The sequence below is a fragment of the Scyliorhinus torazame genome, chromosome 16 (genome assembly GCF_047496885.1).
Source record: "Scyliorhinus torazame isolate Kashiwa2021f chromosome 16, sScyTor2.1, whole genome shotgun sequence".
NCBI classification, from domain to species: Eukaryota; Metazoa; Chordata; class Chondrichthyes; order Carcharhiniformes; family Scyliorhinidae; genus Scyliorhinus; species Scyliorhinus torazame.
Genome location: NC_092722.1, coordinates 92,096,015 through 92,111,876, shown reverse-complemented (window position 1 = coordinate 92,111,876; position 15,862 = coordinate 92,096,015). Strand labels below are relative to the sequence as shown.

General features: G+C 47.9%; 2 protein-coding genes across 5 annotated transcripts in view; one reads left to right on the top strand and one right to left on the bottom strand.

The window, feature by feature from the left end:
• cdca3 (cell division cycle associated 3) overlaps positions 1-12,961 on the top strand; it is a 40,798-nt gene extending 27,837 nt beyond the window's left edge. For all 3 annotated transcript variants that reach the window (XM_072478745.1, XM_072478744.1, XM_072478743.1), the window contains exons 4-6: positions 8,814-9,116; positions 9,552-9,682; positions 12,177-12,961. In XM_072478745.1, the coding sequence (XP_072334846.1) occupies positions 8,814-9,116; positions 9,552-9,682; positions 12,177-12,320 (578 nt within the window). In that variant the 3' untranslated portion in view covers positions 12,321-12,961. The remainder of the gene's footprint in view (positions 1-8,813; positions 9,117-9,551; positions 9,683-12,176) is intronic.
• A 339-nt stretch (positions 12,962-13,300) lies between these two features.
• Positions 13,301-15,862, bottom strand: part of LOC140392946 (guanine nucleotide-binding protein G(I)/G(S)/G(T) subunit beta-3-like) — a 142,626-nt gene continuing 140,064 nt past the window's right edge. For both annotated transcript variants that reach the window (XM_072478742.1, XM_072478741.1), the window contains exon 10: positions 13,301-13,537. In XM_072478742.1, coding sequence (XP_072334843.1) covers positions 13,431-13,537 — 107 coding nt within the window. In that variant the 3' untranslated portion in view covers positions 13,301-13,430. The remainder of the gene's footprint in view (positions 13,538-15,862) is intronic.

Here is a 15,862-nt window from a genome sequence, read left to right as displayed (position 1 = left end):
CAATTTTTCTTCTACAATAAAAGTCCACGCTTCATCCGCCGTCTCAAAGTAGTGGTGCCTCCCTTGATATGTGACCCACAGTCTTGCCGGTTGCAGCATTCCAAACTTTATCTTTTTTTTGTGAAGTACCGCTTTGGCCCGATTAAAGCTCGCCCTCCTTCTCGCCACCTCCGCACTCCAATCTTGATAGACGCGGATCACCGCGTTCTCCCATTTACTACACCGAGTTTTCTTCGCCCATCTAAGGACCATTTCTCTATCCTTAAAACGGAGAAATCTCACCACTATGGCTCTGGGAGCTTCTCCTGCTCTCGGTCCTCGCACCATAACTCGGTATGCTCCCTCCACCTCCAACGGACCCGTCGGGGCCTCCACTCCCATTAACGAGTGCAGCATCGTGCTCACATATGCCCCGAGGTCCGCCCCCTCCACACCTTCAGGAAGGCCAAGAATCCTCAAGTTGTTCCTCCTTGCGTTATTTTCCAGTGCCTCCAACCTCTCCACAGATCGTTTCTGGTGTGCCTCCTGTATCTCCGACTTCACCACCAGGCCCTGTATGTCGTTTTCATTCTCTGCTGCTTTCGCCTTCACGACCCGAAGCTCCTGCTCCTGTGTCTTTTGTTCCTCTTTCAGCCCTTCAATCGCCTGTAATATCGGGGCCAACAACTCTTTCTTCATTTCCTTTTTTATCTCCTCCACGCAGCGTTTCAAAAACTCTTGTTGTTCAGGGCCCCATATGAAACTGCCACCTTCCGACGCCATCTTGGTTTCTGCTTGCCTTCCTTGCCGTTGTTCCAAAGGATCCGCTGCAATCCGGCCACTTTCCTCTCCTTTTTCCATCCGTGTCCAGGGGGAACACCCTTCTGGTTTACCGCACGGTGTTTTCAGCCGTTAAAATTGCCGTTGGGGCTCCTATCAAGAGCCCAAAAGTCCGTTTCACAGGGAGCTGCCGAAACGTGCGACTCAGCTGGTCATCGCCGCACCCGGAAGTCTCCTTTACTATCATTCCTAATGTTACTGGCCAGCCTACTTTCAAATTTGATCCTCTCTTTCCTTATCTCTCTCTTTGTTATCCTCTGTTTGTTTTTGTAGCCTTCCCAATCTTCTGACTTCCCACTACTCTTTGCCACATTATAGGCTTTCTCTTTTGCTTTGATGCATTCCCTAACTTCCTTTGTCAGCCATGGCTGCCTAATCCCCCCTCTGATAACCTTTCTTTTCTTTGGGATGAACCTCTGTACTGTGTCCTCAATTACTCCCAGAAACTCCTGCCATTGCTGTTCTACTGTCTTTCCCACTAGGGTCTGCTCCCAGTCGATTTATCAGTTCCTCCCTCATGCCCCTGTAGTTAAACCTTTATTTAACTGTAACACCTTTACATCTGATTCTACCTTCTTTCTTTCAAATTGGAAATTGAATTCGACCATATTATGATCACTGCCTCCTAAGTGCTCCCTTACTTTAAGATCTTTAATCAAGTCTGGCTCATTACGTAACACCAACTCCAGAATGGCCTGTTCCCTCGTGGGCTCCATCACAAGCTGTTCCAAAACGCCCTCCTGTAAACATTCAATGAATTCCCTTTCCTTGGGTCCACTGGCAGTATTATTTACCCAGTCCACCTGCATATTAAAGTCCCCCATGATCACTGTGACCTTGCCTTTCTGACATGCACTTTCTATTTTGTGGTGCATCTTGTGCCCCTGGTCCTGACCACTGTTAGGAGGCCTGTACATAACTCCCATTATGGTTATTTTGCCTCTGTGGTTCGTCAACTCTACCCACACAGACTCCACATCATCCGACCCCATGTCGTTTAGTGCTATTGATTTAATTTCATTCCTAATTAACAAGGCAACTCTGCCCACCTCCCTGTCTTTTCGATAGGTTGTGAATCCCTGGATGTTTAAATGCCAGTCCTGAACCCCCTGCAACCATGTCTCTGTGATGCCTACCACATCATACCTGCCAGTCACAATCTGGGCCACAAGCTCATCTACCTTGTTCCATACACTGCGCGCATTTAAATATAGCACCTTTAATTCTCTATTGACCGTCCCTTTTTGTTTTCTTAGTGTGGTGGACCTTGGTTTACTGAGCCTTTCCATACACTGTGTCATATTTTGTGGGATGGGGACTATTGTAACCTCTCCTGAGTTCTGTCTTTTCGTGCTTTTTTGTATTCCTAAGCAGCTACGCTTCCCACTGATTACTTCACCTCTTGGTTCCCTGACTTTCCCTTCCCCCCCCCCAATCTTTAGTTTAAAGTCCTATTGACCACCCTATTTACTCTTTTCGCCAGAACACTGGTCCCAGCTCGGTTCAGGTGGAGACCATCCCAACGGTATAGGTCCCCCCTGTCCCAAAACTGATGCCAGTGCCCCATGAAAAGGAACCCCTCATTCCCACACCACTTTCAGCCACGTGTTAACTTCCCTTATTCTTGCCTCCCTATGCCAATTTGCACATGGCTCGGGCAGTAATCCGGAGATTATGACCCTTGAGGACCTGTTTTTTTAATTTGAATCCTAGCTCTTTATAATCTCTAAACAGGTCCTCTTTCCTAGACTTATGAAGGCATATGGTATACTTGCCTTTATTACCTGAGACATGGAGCTGAAGAGTAGGAAGGTTTTACTGGAATTGTATAAAACATTGAATCAGGAGCAGGAAAATGGACTGATTCTGCCTCCCATCCCCCTCTCTAACCAAGGGGTCACTGGACAAGGATCAGGAGCGGGGAGCTGGAAAGGGCGTTTGACTGTAATTTAGGGGGGGTGCATTCAGTGTAGATTTATCCTTCAAAAGTGTAGGTTAGCTCAGTCACTCTGGACCCGGGACAAAACCTGATGGTTTCCTGCTCTCTGTCTCATCTTGAGCTCTGAACAAAGAAAAGTACAGCACAGGAACAGGCCCTTCCGCCCTCCAAGCCTGCGCCAACCATGCTGCCCGTCTAAACTAAAATCTTCTACACTTCCAGGGTCCGTCTCCCTCTATTCCCATCCTATTCATGTATTTGACAAGATGCCCCTTAAACGTCACTATCGTCCCTGCTTCCACCACCTCCTCTGGCAGCGAGTTCCAGGCACCCACTACTCTCTGTGTATAAAAAAAAAAAAAAAAAAACTTGCCTCGCACATCTACTCTAAACCTTGTCCCTCGCACCTTAACCTATGCCCCCAAGTAATTGACCCCTCTACATGGGGAAAAAGTCTCTGACTATCCACTCTGTCTATGCCCCTCATAATTTTGTAGACCTCTAGGTCGCCCCTCATCCTTCTTCGTTCCAGTGAGAAGAAAGCAAGTTTATTCAACCTCTCCTCATAGCTAATGCCCTCCATACCAGGCAACATCCTGGTAAATCTCTTCTGCACCCTCTCTAAAGCCTCCACATCCTTCTGGTAGTGTGGCGACCAGAATTGAACACTATACTCCAAGTGTGGCTTAACTAAGGTTCTATACAGCTGCAACATGACTTGCCAATTCTTATACTCAGTGCCCCGGCCAATGAAGGCAAGCATGCCGTATGCCTTCTTGACTACCTTCTCCACCTGTGGACCTATACACCTAGATCTCTCTTGACTCTCAATACTCTTGAGGGTTCTACCATTCACTGTTTATTCCCTACCTGTATTAGACCTTCCAAAATGCATCACCTCACATTTGTCCGAATTAAACTCCATCTGCCATCTCGCTGCCCAAGTCTCCAAACAATCTAAATCCTGCTGTATTCTCTGACCGTCCTCATCGCTATCTGCAATTCCACCAACCTTTGTCGTCCGCAAGCTTACTAATCAGACCAGTTACATTTTCCTTCAAATCATTTATATATACTACGAACAGCAAAGGTCCCAGCACTGATCATAGAACATAGAACATTACAGCGCAGTACAGGCCCTTCGGCCCTCGATGTTGCGCCGACCTGTGATACCACTCTAAAGCCCATCTACACTATTCCCTTATTGTCCATATGTCTATCCAATGACCATTTGAATGCCCTTAGTGTTGGCAAGTCCACTACTGTTGCAGGCAGGGCATTCCACGCCCTTACTATCTGAGTAAAGAACCTACCTCTGACATCTATCTTATATCTATCTCCCCTCAATTTAAAGCTATGTCCCCTCGTGCTAGACATCACCATCCGAGGAAAAAGGCTCTCACTGTCCACTATGCCTCAATTAAGTCACCTCTTAACCTTCTCTCTAACGAAAACAGCCTCAAGTCCCTCAGCCTTTTCTCATAAGATCTTCCCTCCATACCAGGCAACATTCTGGTAAATCTCCTCTGCACCCTTTCCAATGCTTCCACATCCTTCCTATAATGCGGCGACCAGAATTGCACGCAATACTCCAAATGCGGCCGCACCAGAGTGTTGTATAGCTGCAACATGACCTCATGGCTCCTAAACTCAATCCCTCTACCAATAAAAGCTAACACACCGTACGCCGCCTTAACAACCCTCTCAACCTGGGTGGCAACTTTCAGGGATCTATGTACATGGACACCGAGATCTCTCTGCTTACGCCAAGAATCTTACCATTAGCCCAGTACTCAGTCTTCCTGTTATCCCTTCCAAAATGAATCACCTCACACTTTTCTGCATTAAACTCCATTTGCCACCTCTCAGCCCAGCGCTGCAGCTTATCTATGTCCCTCTGTAACTTGTGGACAGTGCGGAAGGATGTTACAAGTCCACCGACTTTAGTGTCATCTGCAAATTTACTCACCCATCCTTCTACGCCCTCCTCCAGGTCATTTATAAAAATGACAAACAGCAGTGACCCCAAAACAGATCCTTGTGGTACACCACTAATAACTGGACTCCAGTCTGAACATTTCCCATAAACCATCCCTTTGTCTTCTTCCAGCTAGCCAATTTATGATCCAAACTGCTAAATCACCCTGAATCCCATGCCTCCGTATTTTCTGCAGTAGCCTACCATGGGGAACCTTATCAAACGCTTTACTGAAATCCATATACACCACATCAACTGCTTTACCCTCATCCACCTGTTTGGTCACCTTCTCAAAGAACTCAATAAGGTTTGTGAGGCACGACCTACCCTTCACAAAACCGTGTTGACTATCTCTAATCAAATTATTCCTTTCCAGATGATTATACATCCTATCTCTGATAAACCTTTCCAAGCTTTTTCCCACAACAGAAGTAACAGAAGTCTATAGTTACCGGGGTTGTCTCTACTCCCCTTCTTGAACAAGGGGACAACATTTGCTATCTTCCAGTCTTCTGGCACAATTCCTGTAGACAACGATGACTTAAAGATCAAGGCCAAAGGCTCAGCAATCTCCTCCCTAGCTTCCCAGAGAATCCTAGGATAAATCCCATCCGGCCCAGGTGACTTATCTATTTTCACACTTTCCAGAATTGCTAACACCTCCTCCTTATGAACCTCAAGCCCTTCTAGTCTAGTACCCTGAATCTCAGTGTTCTCCTCGACAACATTGTCTTTTTCCTGTGTGAATACTGACCAAAATATTCATTTAGCACCTCTCCTATCTCCTCGGACTCCAAGCACAACTTCCCACTACTGTCGTTGACTGGCCCTACTCTTACCCTAGTCATTCTTTTATTCCTGACATATCTGTAGAAAGCTTTAGGGTTATCCTTGATCCTATCTGCCAAAGACTTCTCATATCCCCTCCTGACTCTTCTTAGCTCTCTCTTTAGGTCCTTCCTAACTAACTTGTAACTCTCGAGCGCCCTAACTGAACCTTCATGTCTCATTTTTACATAAGTTTCCTTCTTCCTCTTGACAAGTGTTTTGACTGCTTTAGTAAACCACGGTTCCCTCACTCGACCACTTCCTGCCTGCCTGACAGGTACATACTTATCAAGGACACGCAGTAGCTGTTCCTTGAACAAGCTCCACATTACTATTGTGCCTATCCCCTGCAGTTTTCCTCTCCATCCGATGTATCCTAAGTCTTGCCTCATCGCATCATAATTGCCTTTCCCCCAGATATAACTCTTGCCCTGCGGTATATACCTATCCCTTTCCATCACTAAAGTAAACGTAATCGAATTGTGGTCACTATCCCCAAAGTGCTCACCTACCTCCAAATCTAACACCTGTCCTGGTTCATTACCCAGTACCAAATCCAATATGGCCTCCCCTCTCGTTGGCCTATCTACGTACTGTCAGAAACCCTCCTGCACACATTGGACAAAAACGGACCCATCTAATGTACTCGAACTATAGCGTTTCCAGTCAATATTTGGAAAGTTAAAGTCCCCCATAACAACTACCCTGTTGCTTTCGCTCCTATCCAGAATCATCTTTGCAATCCTCTCCTCTACATCTCTGGAACTTTTCGGAGGCCTTTAGAAAACCCCTAACAGGGTGACCTCTCCTTTCCTGTTTCTAACCTCAGCCCATACTACCTCAGTACACGAGTCCTCATCAAACGTCCTTTCTGCCACCGTAATATTGTCCTTGACTAACAATGCCGCCCCTCCCCCTCTTTTACCACCTTCCCTGAGCTTACTGAAATATCTAAATCCTGGCACCTGCAACAACCATTCCTGTCCCTGCTCTATCCATGTCTCTGAAATGGCCACAACATCAAAGTCCCAGGTACCAACCCATGCTGCAAGTTCACCCACCTTATTCCGGATGCTCCTGGCATTGAAGAAGACACACTTTAAACCACCTTCCTGCCTGCCGGTACACTCCTGCAACTTTGAAACCCTACTCATGACCTCACTACTCTCAACCTCCTGTATACTGGAGCTACAATTCAGGTTCCCAAGCCCCTGCTGAACTAGTTTAAACCCTCCCGAAGAGCATTAGCAAATTCCCCCCCCCCCCCCCCCCCCTCCAGAATATTGGTACCTCTCTCGTCCAGGTGCAGACCATCCCGTTTGTAGAGGTCCCACCAACCCCAGAATGAGCCCCAATTATCCAGAAATCTGAAATCTGAAACCCTCCCTCTTGCACCATCCCTGTAGCCACGTGTTCAACTCCTCCCTCTCCCTATTCCTCGTCTCGCTATCACGTGGCACGGGTAACAACCCCGAGATAATAACTCTTTGTCCTAGATCTAAGTTTCCACCCTAGCTCCCTGAATTCCTGCCTTACATCCCCATCCCTTTTCCTACCTATGTCGTTGGTACCTATGTGGACCATGACTTGGGGCTGCTCCCCCTCCCCCTTAAGGATCCCGAAAACACGATCCGAAACATCACGCACCCTGGCACCTGGGAGGCAATACACCAACCGTGAGTCTCTCGTTCCCACAGAATCTCCTATCTATCCCCCTAACTATGGAGTCTCCAATGACTAATGCTCTAATCCTCTCCCCCCCCCTTTACCTTCTGAGCAACAGGGACAGACTCTGTGCCAGAGACCTGTACCCCATGGCTTAATCCTGGTAATTCGTCCCCCCCCCAACCGTATCCAAAACGGTATACTTGTTACTAAGGGGAACAACCACAGGGGACCCCTGCACTGACTGCTTCCTCCCAGCCCCTCTCACCGTCACCCATCTATCTTTATTCTTCGGAGTAACTACATCCCTGAAGCTTCTATCTATGACCAACTCTGCCTCCCGAATGATCCGAAGTTCATCCAACTCAAGCTCCCTAACGCGGTTTCTGAGGAGCTGCAGATGGGTGCACTTCCCACAGATGAAATCAGCAGGGACACTGACGGCGTCCCTCACCTCAAACATTCTGCAGGAGGAACATTGCACTACCTTCCCTGCCATCCCCTCTAGATGGAAAAAAAAAAGAAAGAAAGAGCTTGCCTGTTATTCACTCCCCTTCTCAGCAAGCACTCACTCAGCAATCTCTGTGCCCCGCACAATAACACCTGAGTGTCACTTGACAAGAGCTCCTCCACAAACCACCTCCAAGTTAGGGTGAGCACATGGACGTATGCAAATTTCCCCTGCAACGGCCAATCAGCATCTCCGCTCTACTGCCCTCTGCTGGACCCCTGCGGAACACCACTAGTCACAGCCCTCCAATCAGAAAAGCATTGCTACACTCTGCCTTCTATGACCTAGCCAGTTCTGTATCCATCTTGCCAGCTCACCTCTGATCCCGTGTGACTTCACCTTTTGTGCCAGTCTGCCATGAGGGACCTTGTCAAAGGCCATACTGAAATCCATACAGACAACATCCACTGCCCTACCCGCATCAATCATCTTTGTGACCTCAAAAAACTCTATCAAGTTAGTGAGACACGACCTCCTCTTCACAAAACTATGCTGCCTCTCGCTAATACGACCACTTGCTTCCAAATGGGAGTAGATCCTGTCTCGAAGAATTCTCTCCAGTAATTTTCCTACCACTGACGTAAGGCTCACTGGCCTGTAGTCCCCTGGATTATCCTTGCTACCCTTCTTAAACAAAGGAACAACATTGGCTATTCTCCAGTCCTCCGGGACATCACCTGAAGACGGTGAGGATCCAAAAATTTCTGTCAAGACCTCAGCAATTTCCTCTCTTGCCTCCTTCAGTATTCTGGGGTAGATCCCATCAGGCCTGGGGACTTATCCACCGTAATATTTTTCAAGGCGCCCAACACCTCGTCTTTTTGGATCTCAATGTGACCCAGGCTATCTACATACCCTTCGCCAGACTCAACATTCACCAATCCCTTCTCTTTGCTGAATACTGATACAAAGTATTCATTTAGTACCTCGCCCATTTCCTCTGGCTCCACACATAGATTCCATCCCCTGTCCTTCAGCGGGCCAACCCTTTCCCTGGCTACCCTCTTGCTTTTTATGTACGTGTAAAAAGCCTTGGGATTTTCCTTAACTGCATTATCTTTTTTGTCTTTCAGACAAGTTGAACAAGCTGGTGAGGCAGCTGAGTGGTGTTTTTATCAGTGAGGAGCCAGAACCAGTGGTCCCAGTGAGCGCACTTTCGGAGAGCAGCGAGGAGGAGGAGGAGGCCATATCCTCGGAGGACCCCGTGGATGAGCTGTTGGACTGTGAAGAGGAGGTAGTGAGAGGCGGTGGGTGGCTCTCTGTGCCCGAGCTGGACAAGGAGGCGCCGCTGCCCGAACTGAAGGAACTGGTAGCTGGTGTTGAAGGAGCTCCCCAGCCTGCACCGGCTCGGCCCCACAACCTACTCGCTGAGGAAGGTCAGTGAGCTGTCACTTGGGCGAGCCGTTGAGTGGGGAGGGGAGGGAGCCAGTACTGCTCAAGGAAAGGGGTTTTGACTGCGGTAGCTGGCAGGTGATTGAATGGCCGAGACTGGGGGAGAGGTTGGAGGGTGTGGCAAGGATTGGGAGGTGGGTGGAGAGGCGGGGGTGAAACTGGGAGCATGGAGGATGTGAGGCTGAGTAAATGGAGCATAGGTTATGACGAGAGTGGGTGGGTGGGTGAGGGTGGGGGGCAAGGAGTGGATGGTGGTGAGGGAGTGGAGGGGCGAGGCAGCGGAGGGCGACCTGGTGGAGGAAGCGGAGCAACCGGGTGGAGGAAGCGGAGTGTGATCCTCCGTAGTATTAACTGATGCTATTACAGATACAACCCGCTGACACATCCTGATTTTCCAACCTACCCCTTGTCCTCTGCAGATCCCCAGGCCATGAAGCGGAAACAGGTGAAGCCAGCGAGCAAGGCACTGCTGGTATCGGGGACTGGACGCTCACCTCTCCAGCTGCTGCGGGACGATAACTCTCCCACCTCCATTCTGGCCCGCCGACAGGTACGGAACAAACACGTTCCTGACGGGATACAGCCAGGCTCTTTTTTAAGGAAATTTTTAAGGAAAGGAAGAGGTGTTGATGGGATTGAGAGAGAAAGCGTGTCTGCTGATGGGGCACTTGAGGATCATTTGGAGGGGGAGTGGTGGGGGGGGGGGGGGCGGCGCGAGAATGATGTTGCGAAGGGTCAGAGTTTGAAACTGAGAGCCAGACTGTACAAGAGTCAAGTTGGGAAACATTGACGGACACCAGGGGTTGCTCCCAGTTTGGAAATGCCATCCACAAGCAGAATCGGTTCATTTTTGCTCCTGGATTGATGGCGTCCTGTTTACAGAAGTTATGAAGGGTGACTGGGTAAAGGCGGCTCAATGGACATTGTGAACTGAGCCGCCATGATTTCCCAGAGTGACAGGAGAGGCTCGAGGGGCTGGATGGCCTCGTCCCATAGAAATATAGAAAATAGGAGCAGGAAGAGGCTATTTGGCCCTTCAAGCCTGCTCATGATCATGGTTGATCATCCAACTAAATAGCCTGATAAGTGTTACATCTGACTGCTTCTTGAAACTATACAATGTTTTGGCCTCAACTACTTCCTGTGATAATGAATTTCACAAGCTCACCACTCTTTGGGTGAAGAAATTTCTCCTCACATCTGTCCTAAATGGTCCAGCTACTATCCTTGGACTGGTTGTGGACACGCCAACCATTGGGAACATCCTTCCTGCATCTATCCTGTCTAGTCCTTTTTATAGTTTTTTTTAAGGAATTTTATAGCTGTCATAGAACAGTACAGCACAGTACAGGCCCTTCAGCCCACTATGTTGTGCCGACCATTTATCCTAATCTAAGATCAACCTAACCTACACCCCTTCAATTTACTGCTGTCCATGTGACTGTCCAAAAGTTGCTTAAATGTCCCTAATGACTCTGACTCCACCACCTCTGCTGGCAGTGCATTCCATGCACCCACCACTGTGTAAAGAACCAACCCCTAACATCTCCCCTATACCTTCCTCCGATCACCTTAAAATTATGTCCCCCCCCCCCGTGACAGCCATTTCCGCCCTGGGGAAAAGTCTCTGGCTATCCACTCTATCCATGCCTCTCATCACCTTGTACACCTCTGTCAAGTCACCTCTCTTCCTTCTTTGCCCCCTCAACCTTTCTTCATAAGACATGCCCTCCAGTCCAAACAGCATCCTGGTAATTCTCCTCTGTATCCTCTCCAAAGCATCCAGATCCTTCCTATAACGAGGCGACCAGAACTGGACCATAATATTCCAAGTGTGGTCTAACTAGAGTTTTATAAAGCTGCAGCAAAACCTCGCGGCTCTTAAACCCAATCCCCCTGTAAATGAAAGCCAACACACTGTACGCCTTCTTAACAACCCTATCAACCTGGGTGCCAACTTTGAGGGATCTATGTACGTGGACCCCAAGATCCCTCTGTTCCTCTGCACTTCCAAGAATCCTGTTTCTATGTGATCCACCCCGCCCCCTCATTCTTCTGAACTCCAGCGAATACAATCCAAACCGATTCAATCTCTCGTACGTCAGTGCTGCCATCCCAGGAATCAGTCTGGTAAACCTTCACTGCACTCTCTCTAATGCAAGAACATCCTCCCTCAGATAAGGAGACCAAAACTGCACACAATATTCCAGGTGTGGTCTCACAAAGGCCCTGTATAATTGCAGCAAAACAATTGCAGCAGCTCCTGTACTTGAATCCTCTTGCAATGAAGGCCAGCATGCCATTTGCCTTCTTTACCGCCTGCTGTACTTGCATGCCTACCTTCAGTGACTGGTGTACAAAGACACCCAGGTCTCGTTGCACATTCCCCTCTCCTAATTCATGGCCATTCAGATAATCTCCCTTCTTGTTTTGCCACCAAGTGGATAACCTCACATCTATCCAAATTATACTGCATCTGCCATTCATTTGCCCACTCACTCAATTTGTCCAAATCGCACTTAAGGATCTCGGCATCCTCCTCACAACTCCTCTTCCCACCCAATTTGGTGTCATCTGCAAATTTAGAGAGATGACATTTGTTCCCTCATCTAAATCATTTAATATTCTGAATAGCTGGGATCTAGCACCGGTCCCCACTAGTCACTGCCTGCCAATTTGAAAAAGACCCATTAATTCCTACTCTTTGCTTTCTGTCTGCCAACTTATTTTCTATCCATCTGAATATACTACCCCCAATCCCATGGCTTTAATTTTAGACGCTAATCTCTTATGCGGGTCAAAACCTTCCGATCCAAATATATCACATCAACTGGCTTCCCCTCATCAACTCCACTAGTTACATCCTCAAAGAATTCCAATCGATTTGTCAAGCATGATTTATCCTTCACAAATCCATGCTCACTCTGTCCGATCCTGGCACTGTTTTCTAAGTGCTCTGCTATAAAATCATGTTCCCGCATTGCTGTGTTTAATGTACTGCCTTGCCTGTTCAATGATTCTGTGCTGATTCCCACCCTTGACAGGTCAACAAAACTCTGTCGGAGAAGTTGGGAGATCCCGAGCCAAGGAGGATGCTGAAAGTTGTCCGGAACCGTCCATTCTACCAAGACAAGGAAAACAGCAGTTACCACATCCTGACTGGCGACGTGATGGTGTGTCCCCCCTGACCATGTGTGCCTGTGTCTTCATGGCCTGGAGTCATGATTAAACTTTCGCCAGCAGCCTCCCCCACCAACCAAATCTCAGTACCTTTCCCACAGGGACCGAACCCCAGACTCTATATCGCCATCCCATTTCCAATCAATCCATCTCCGAAGGCAGCATGACACTAAGATGAACTCTGTGCAGTTCGATACCTCCGCCCTGCTCTGTCGTCCTCACCTCTGGGACAATGAGGATCCTGGCTATGCTCCCATCTGTCGAGAGCTTGAGCCCTTTTCCTTGCGCCTCTCACTTTACACCCTGGTGCCCCTAACCAGCCAGTGCCCAGGAATGGCTGCTACCCCTGCCCATCGTTTGCCCAGCAGCTTTGTAACCTCTGCCTCCTCCTTGCTCATATTGATCCCTCTCATCGACTGCTTGTTGTATGTACGATCGAATAGGTGTGGGCAAAGATCGAACATGGGGAATGCAAACACTGCCTTGTTGATGTCTCGTGTGTGTATGTCTGTCTGTCTCTCTCTATCTCTCTTGCTCTCTCTCTCTCTCTCTCTCTCTCTCTCTCTGATGATCTGAGCCACTTTCAAATTTTATTGGTGGTTCTGTGATGTGCTATTGAATTTGTTAATAAAGTTGATGTGTAACGACAGACCTGGTCCCTGGGATCCTCGTGTTTGTGCTGTAGTCGCTTGTAATGGTTGAGGTGGGAGTGAGCTCAGTGTATTGTGTCTAAGCAAAGGCTGGCCACACGTGGCTATAAACAGTTTGCCAGGGTATCAGTAAATTGAATGTGTTGTGAGCAGCTGATGCTGTGCGGCTGGATAGGGGTATGTGTCGGGGAGGGGGGAGAAGTGTGCATGTGTTGGGGTGTTGTGGGCTTGTAGTGTGGGCTGAATCAAAATAAGAGAGTGGCTGAGTGAGTGGTTTGAGCAGATCCCAAACCTCAGCCACTTTCCCGCCGTGAACAAACCCAGGACTGGAGCCACAGTGGGTTGGAGCCGTTTATTACATCTACAATTGATATGGTGCCTTATTACAGTTGCAAACACCTGGCGGCACGTGCCGTGGGGAACATTACAGAGAAGATGCCTAATCCAAGTCTCTCAATTCCTTCGCTGCTAGTTCCAGATCTTCAGGAAGCTGTCCCAGGAGCCGGTGGCCACCGCCATCCCATTCTCCGGCACTCCCAGGCAGCTCACACGATTGTCATGCCCTGAGAGCACCCCTGTGAAGGAAAGAAGCACATCAAGTCAATCAGTATGGGATCCCTACCCTTTATCGGAAATTTGAGAGACTGAGCGAGTGCAGCCTCCAAGATGGTAATTTGCCTCTTAATCTGAAAAAGCTTCAGGGCTGGGAGTGGGGCAAAATTTGACTCCAGCGTTGGTGAATTTTGTATGATGTGTGTGTGGGGTGTGCGCCAGGGGCTGTTATTACAATTCCAGAGCAGACCCTAACCGTGACTAGGACACTGGACAGAAACTCCAATATTTTATTTTACTTCTGTAAGACTGAGGAGAGGATACCTCGCTCCAGGAGTGATTTCACAAAACATAGCAATATGGTTTTATAACAAACTTTATTACTAATACAATATTAAAATACCTTCAGCATCACACCAGAAAATAGCTTACAATTAGTCCTGAAACAATGCTAATCAATACAGTGAACTTTAACTGATATCTTTGCTCCCACCACGGCAACACAGTGGTGCACCGGTTAGCACTGCTGCCTCACAGTGCCAAGGTCCCAGGTTCGATCCTGGCTCTGGGTCACTGTCCGTGCGGAGTTTGCACCTTCTCCCCGTGTTTGTGTGGGTTTTACCCCCACAACCCAAAGATGTGCAGGCTAGGTGGATTGGCCCCACAAAATTGCCCCTTAATTGGAAAAAATGAATTGGGTACTCTAAATTTATTTTTAAAAAATCTTAGCTCCCACTCAAACAACAAAACCATCTCTGCTCTCAATCCACTTTCATATACAGTTAGCACTCAGGAATACCTGCTATACAGAGATGTTGATGCTCTACTCTGAGAAAGAGATCTTTTGACACTGCTTTGAAGAAGATCAACCCTGTCAGAACAATGTAGAATCTCGAGCTGAAGTCTTCAGAAACTGTCATTATAGTTTGACTAAAACTAAATTGCTTCTCTGCAAAATATCTGGAAATCTACCGTCTCCCATTAATTGCATTATTTTACTGAGCTGAAACCCAATGTATCTAATCAACTCAGAGCGAACCCCCTTTAGGTGGTTAACAGTGAGGTTAAGTGCCTTGGATTACAGGAAGATATCGGCGGGATGGTCAGATAGGCAGAGTGGTGGATGGAATTTAACCCTGAAAGGTGGAAGGTGATATACTTTGGAAGGAGTGATGTGACCAGTGTAGCCATCTGGGATGGCCACGTCCCAATTACAAAATGGACATTTGCAAAGACTGCAGGGAAAATTGGACAATGCTAAGAAACAAGCAGGTGCAGGCTCTGTCTGTTGATTAGAACCTTAAATGCTCAGACAGGACAGAAACTACCAAACGATTTACATACTAATGAGCCATCTCCAGGGACAAAAGGGGAAACATTTAGATGCACAGTGTTAGGACAGACTCCCCGGCCGGCGCCAGAAGAAGTTAAGACAAAGCTGACCGACAGTCACCAGGACACGCCCAGCGATCAGGGAACCACCCCTCTATTGGAGGGAAATCGATACCGATGATTGGGAAAGACCCAATTAGTTGAGGCCAAGTTCAAGGCCCGCCTAAAAGAGCGCAAAGCCCTTTTGGGTATAAAAGGTATCCCCCAAGGGAGAACGCCCTCTTTTGGCTTTGGCTCTCAGCGAAGAGAGAGACCAGCCTAGCAGCTACAGCAGACCAAGTAAGTTCCAAGTCAACGCACGCTACGAGATAGACGCTCCTAGTTGCTACCCTGTAAACAGCTCAACCCAGCAGCCTCAGAACCGAGCAACGGCCATTGTTCCTCTGACTGAGTGGGCGCCCAAAGCTAAGTATAGGCTTTAGTAATAGTGGTAGTTTAGTTTGTAGAGTTTATGCATGAGTAGATTTGACTGTGTGTAAATAAATGAGCATTGCTTTTGAACTTACTAACTGGTGTATCGAGTCATTGATCAGTATTCGGTTCTGAACCTTGTGGCGGTGTCGAAAGATACCTGGCGACTCTTGAGCAAATGTGATTAAATAGAGCCAAATTACGAACCAACCAAAAATGAGCAACACCAGGAAGTATTCAAAGAATGGCCTGACACTGGGAAGTTCTGAGGAACGAAGGGACCTTGACGTGTTTATCCATAGATCTCTGAAGGGCAAAGGGCAGGTTAATAAGGTGGTGAAAAAGGCATATCAATCGAGGCAGAGATTACAGAAGCAGGGAGGTCATGTTGGAGTTGTATAGAACTTTGGTGAGGCCACAGCTGGAGTAGTGTGCAATTCTGGTCAGCAGATTATAGGAAGGATGTGATTGCACTGGAATGGGTGCAGAGGCGATTCACCAGCGTGTTGCCTGGGATGGAACATTTAAGTTACGAAGAGAGGTTG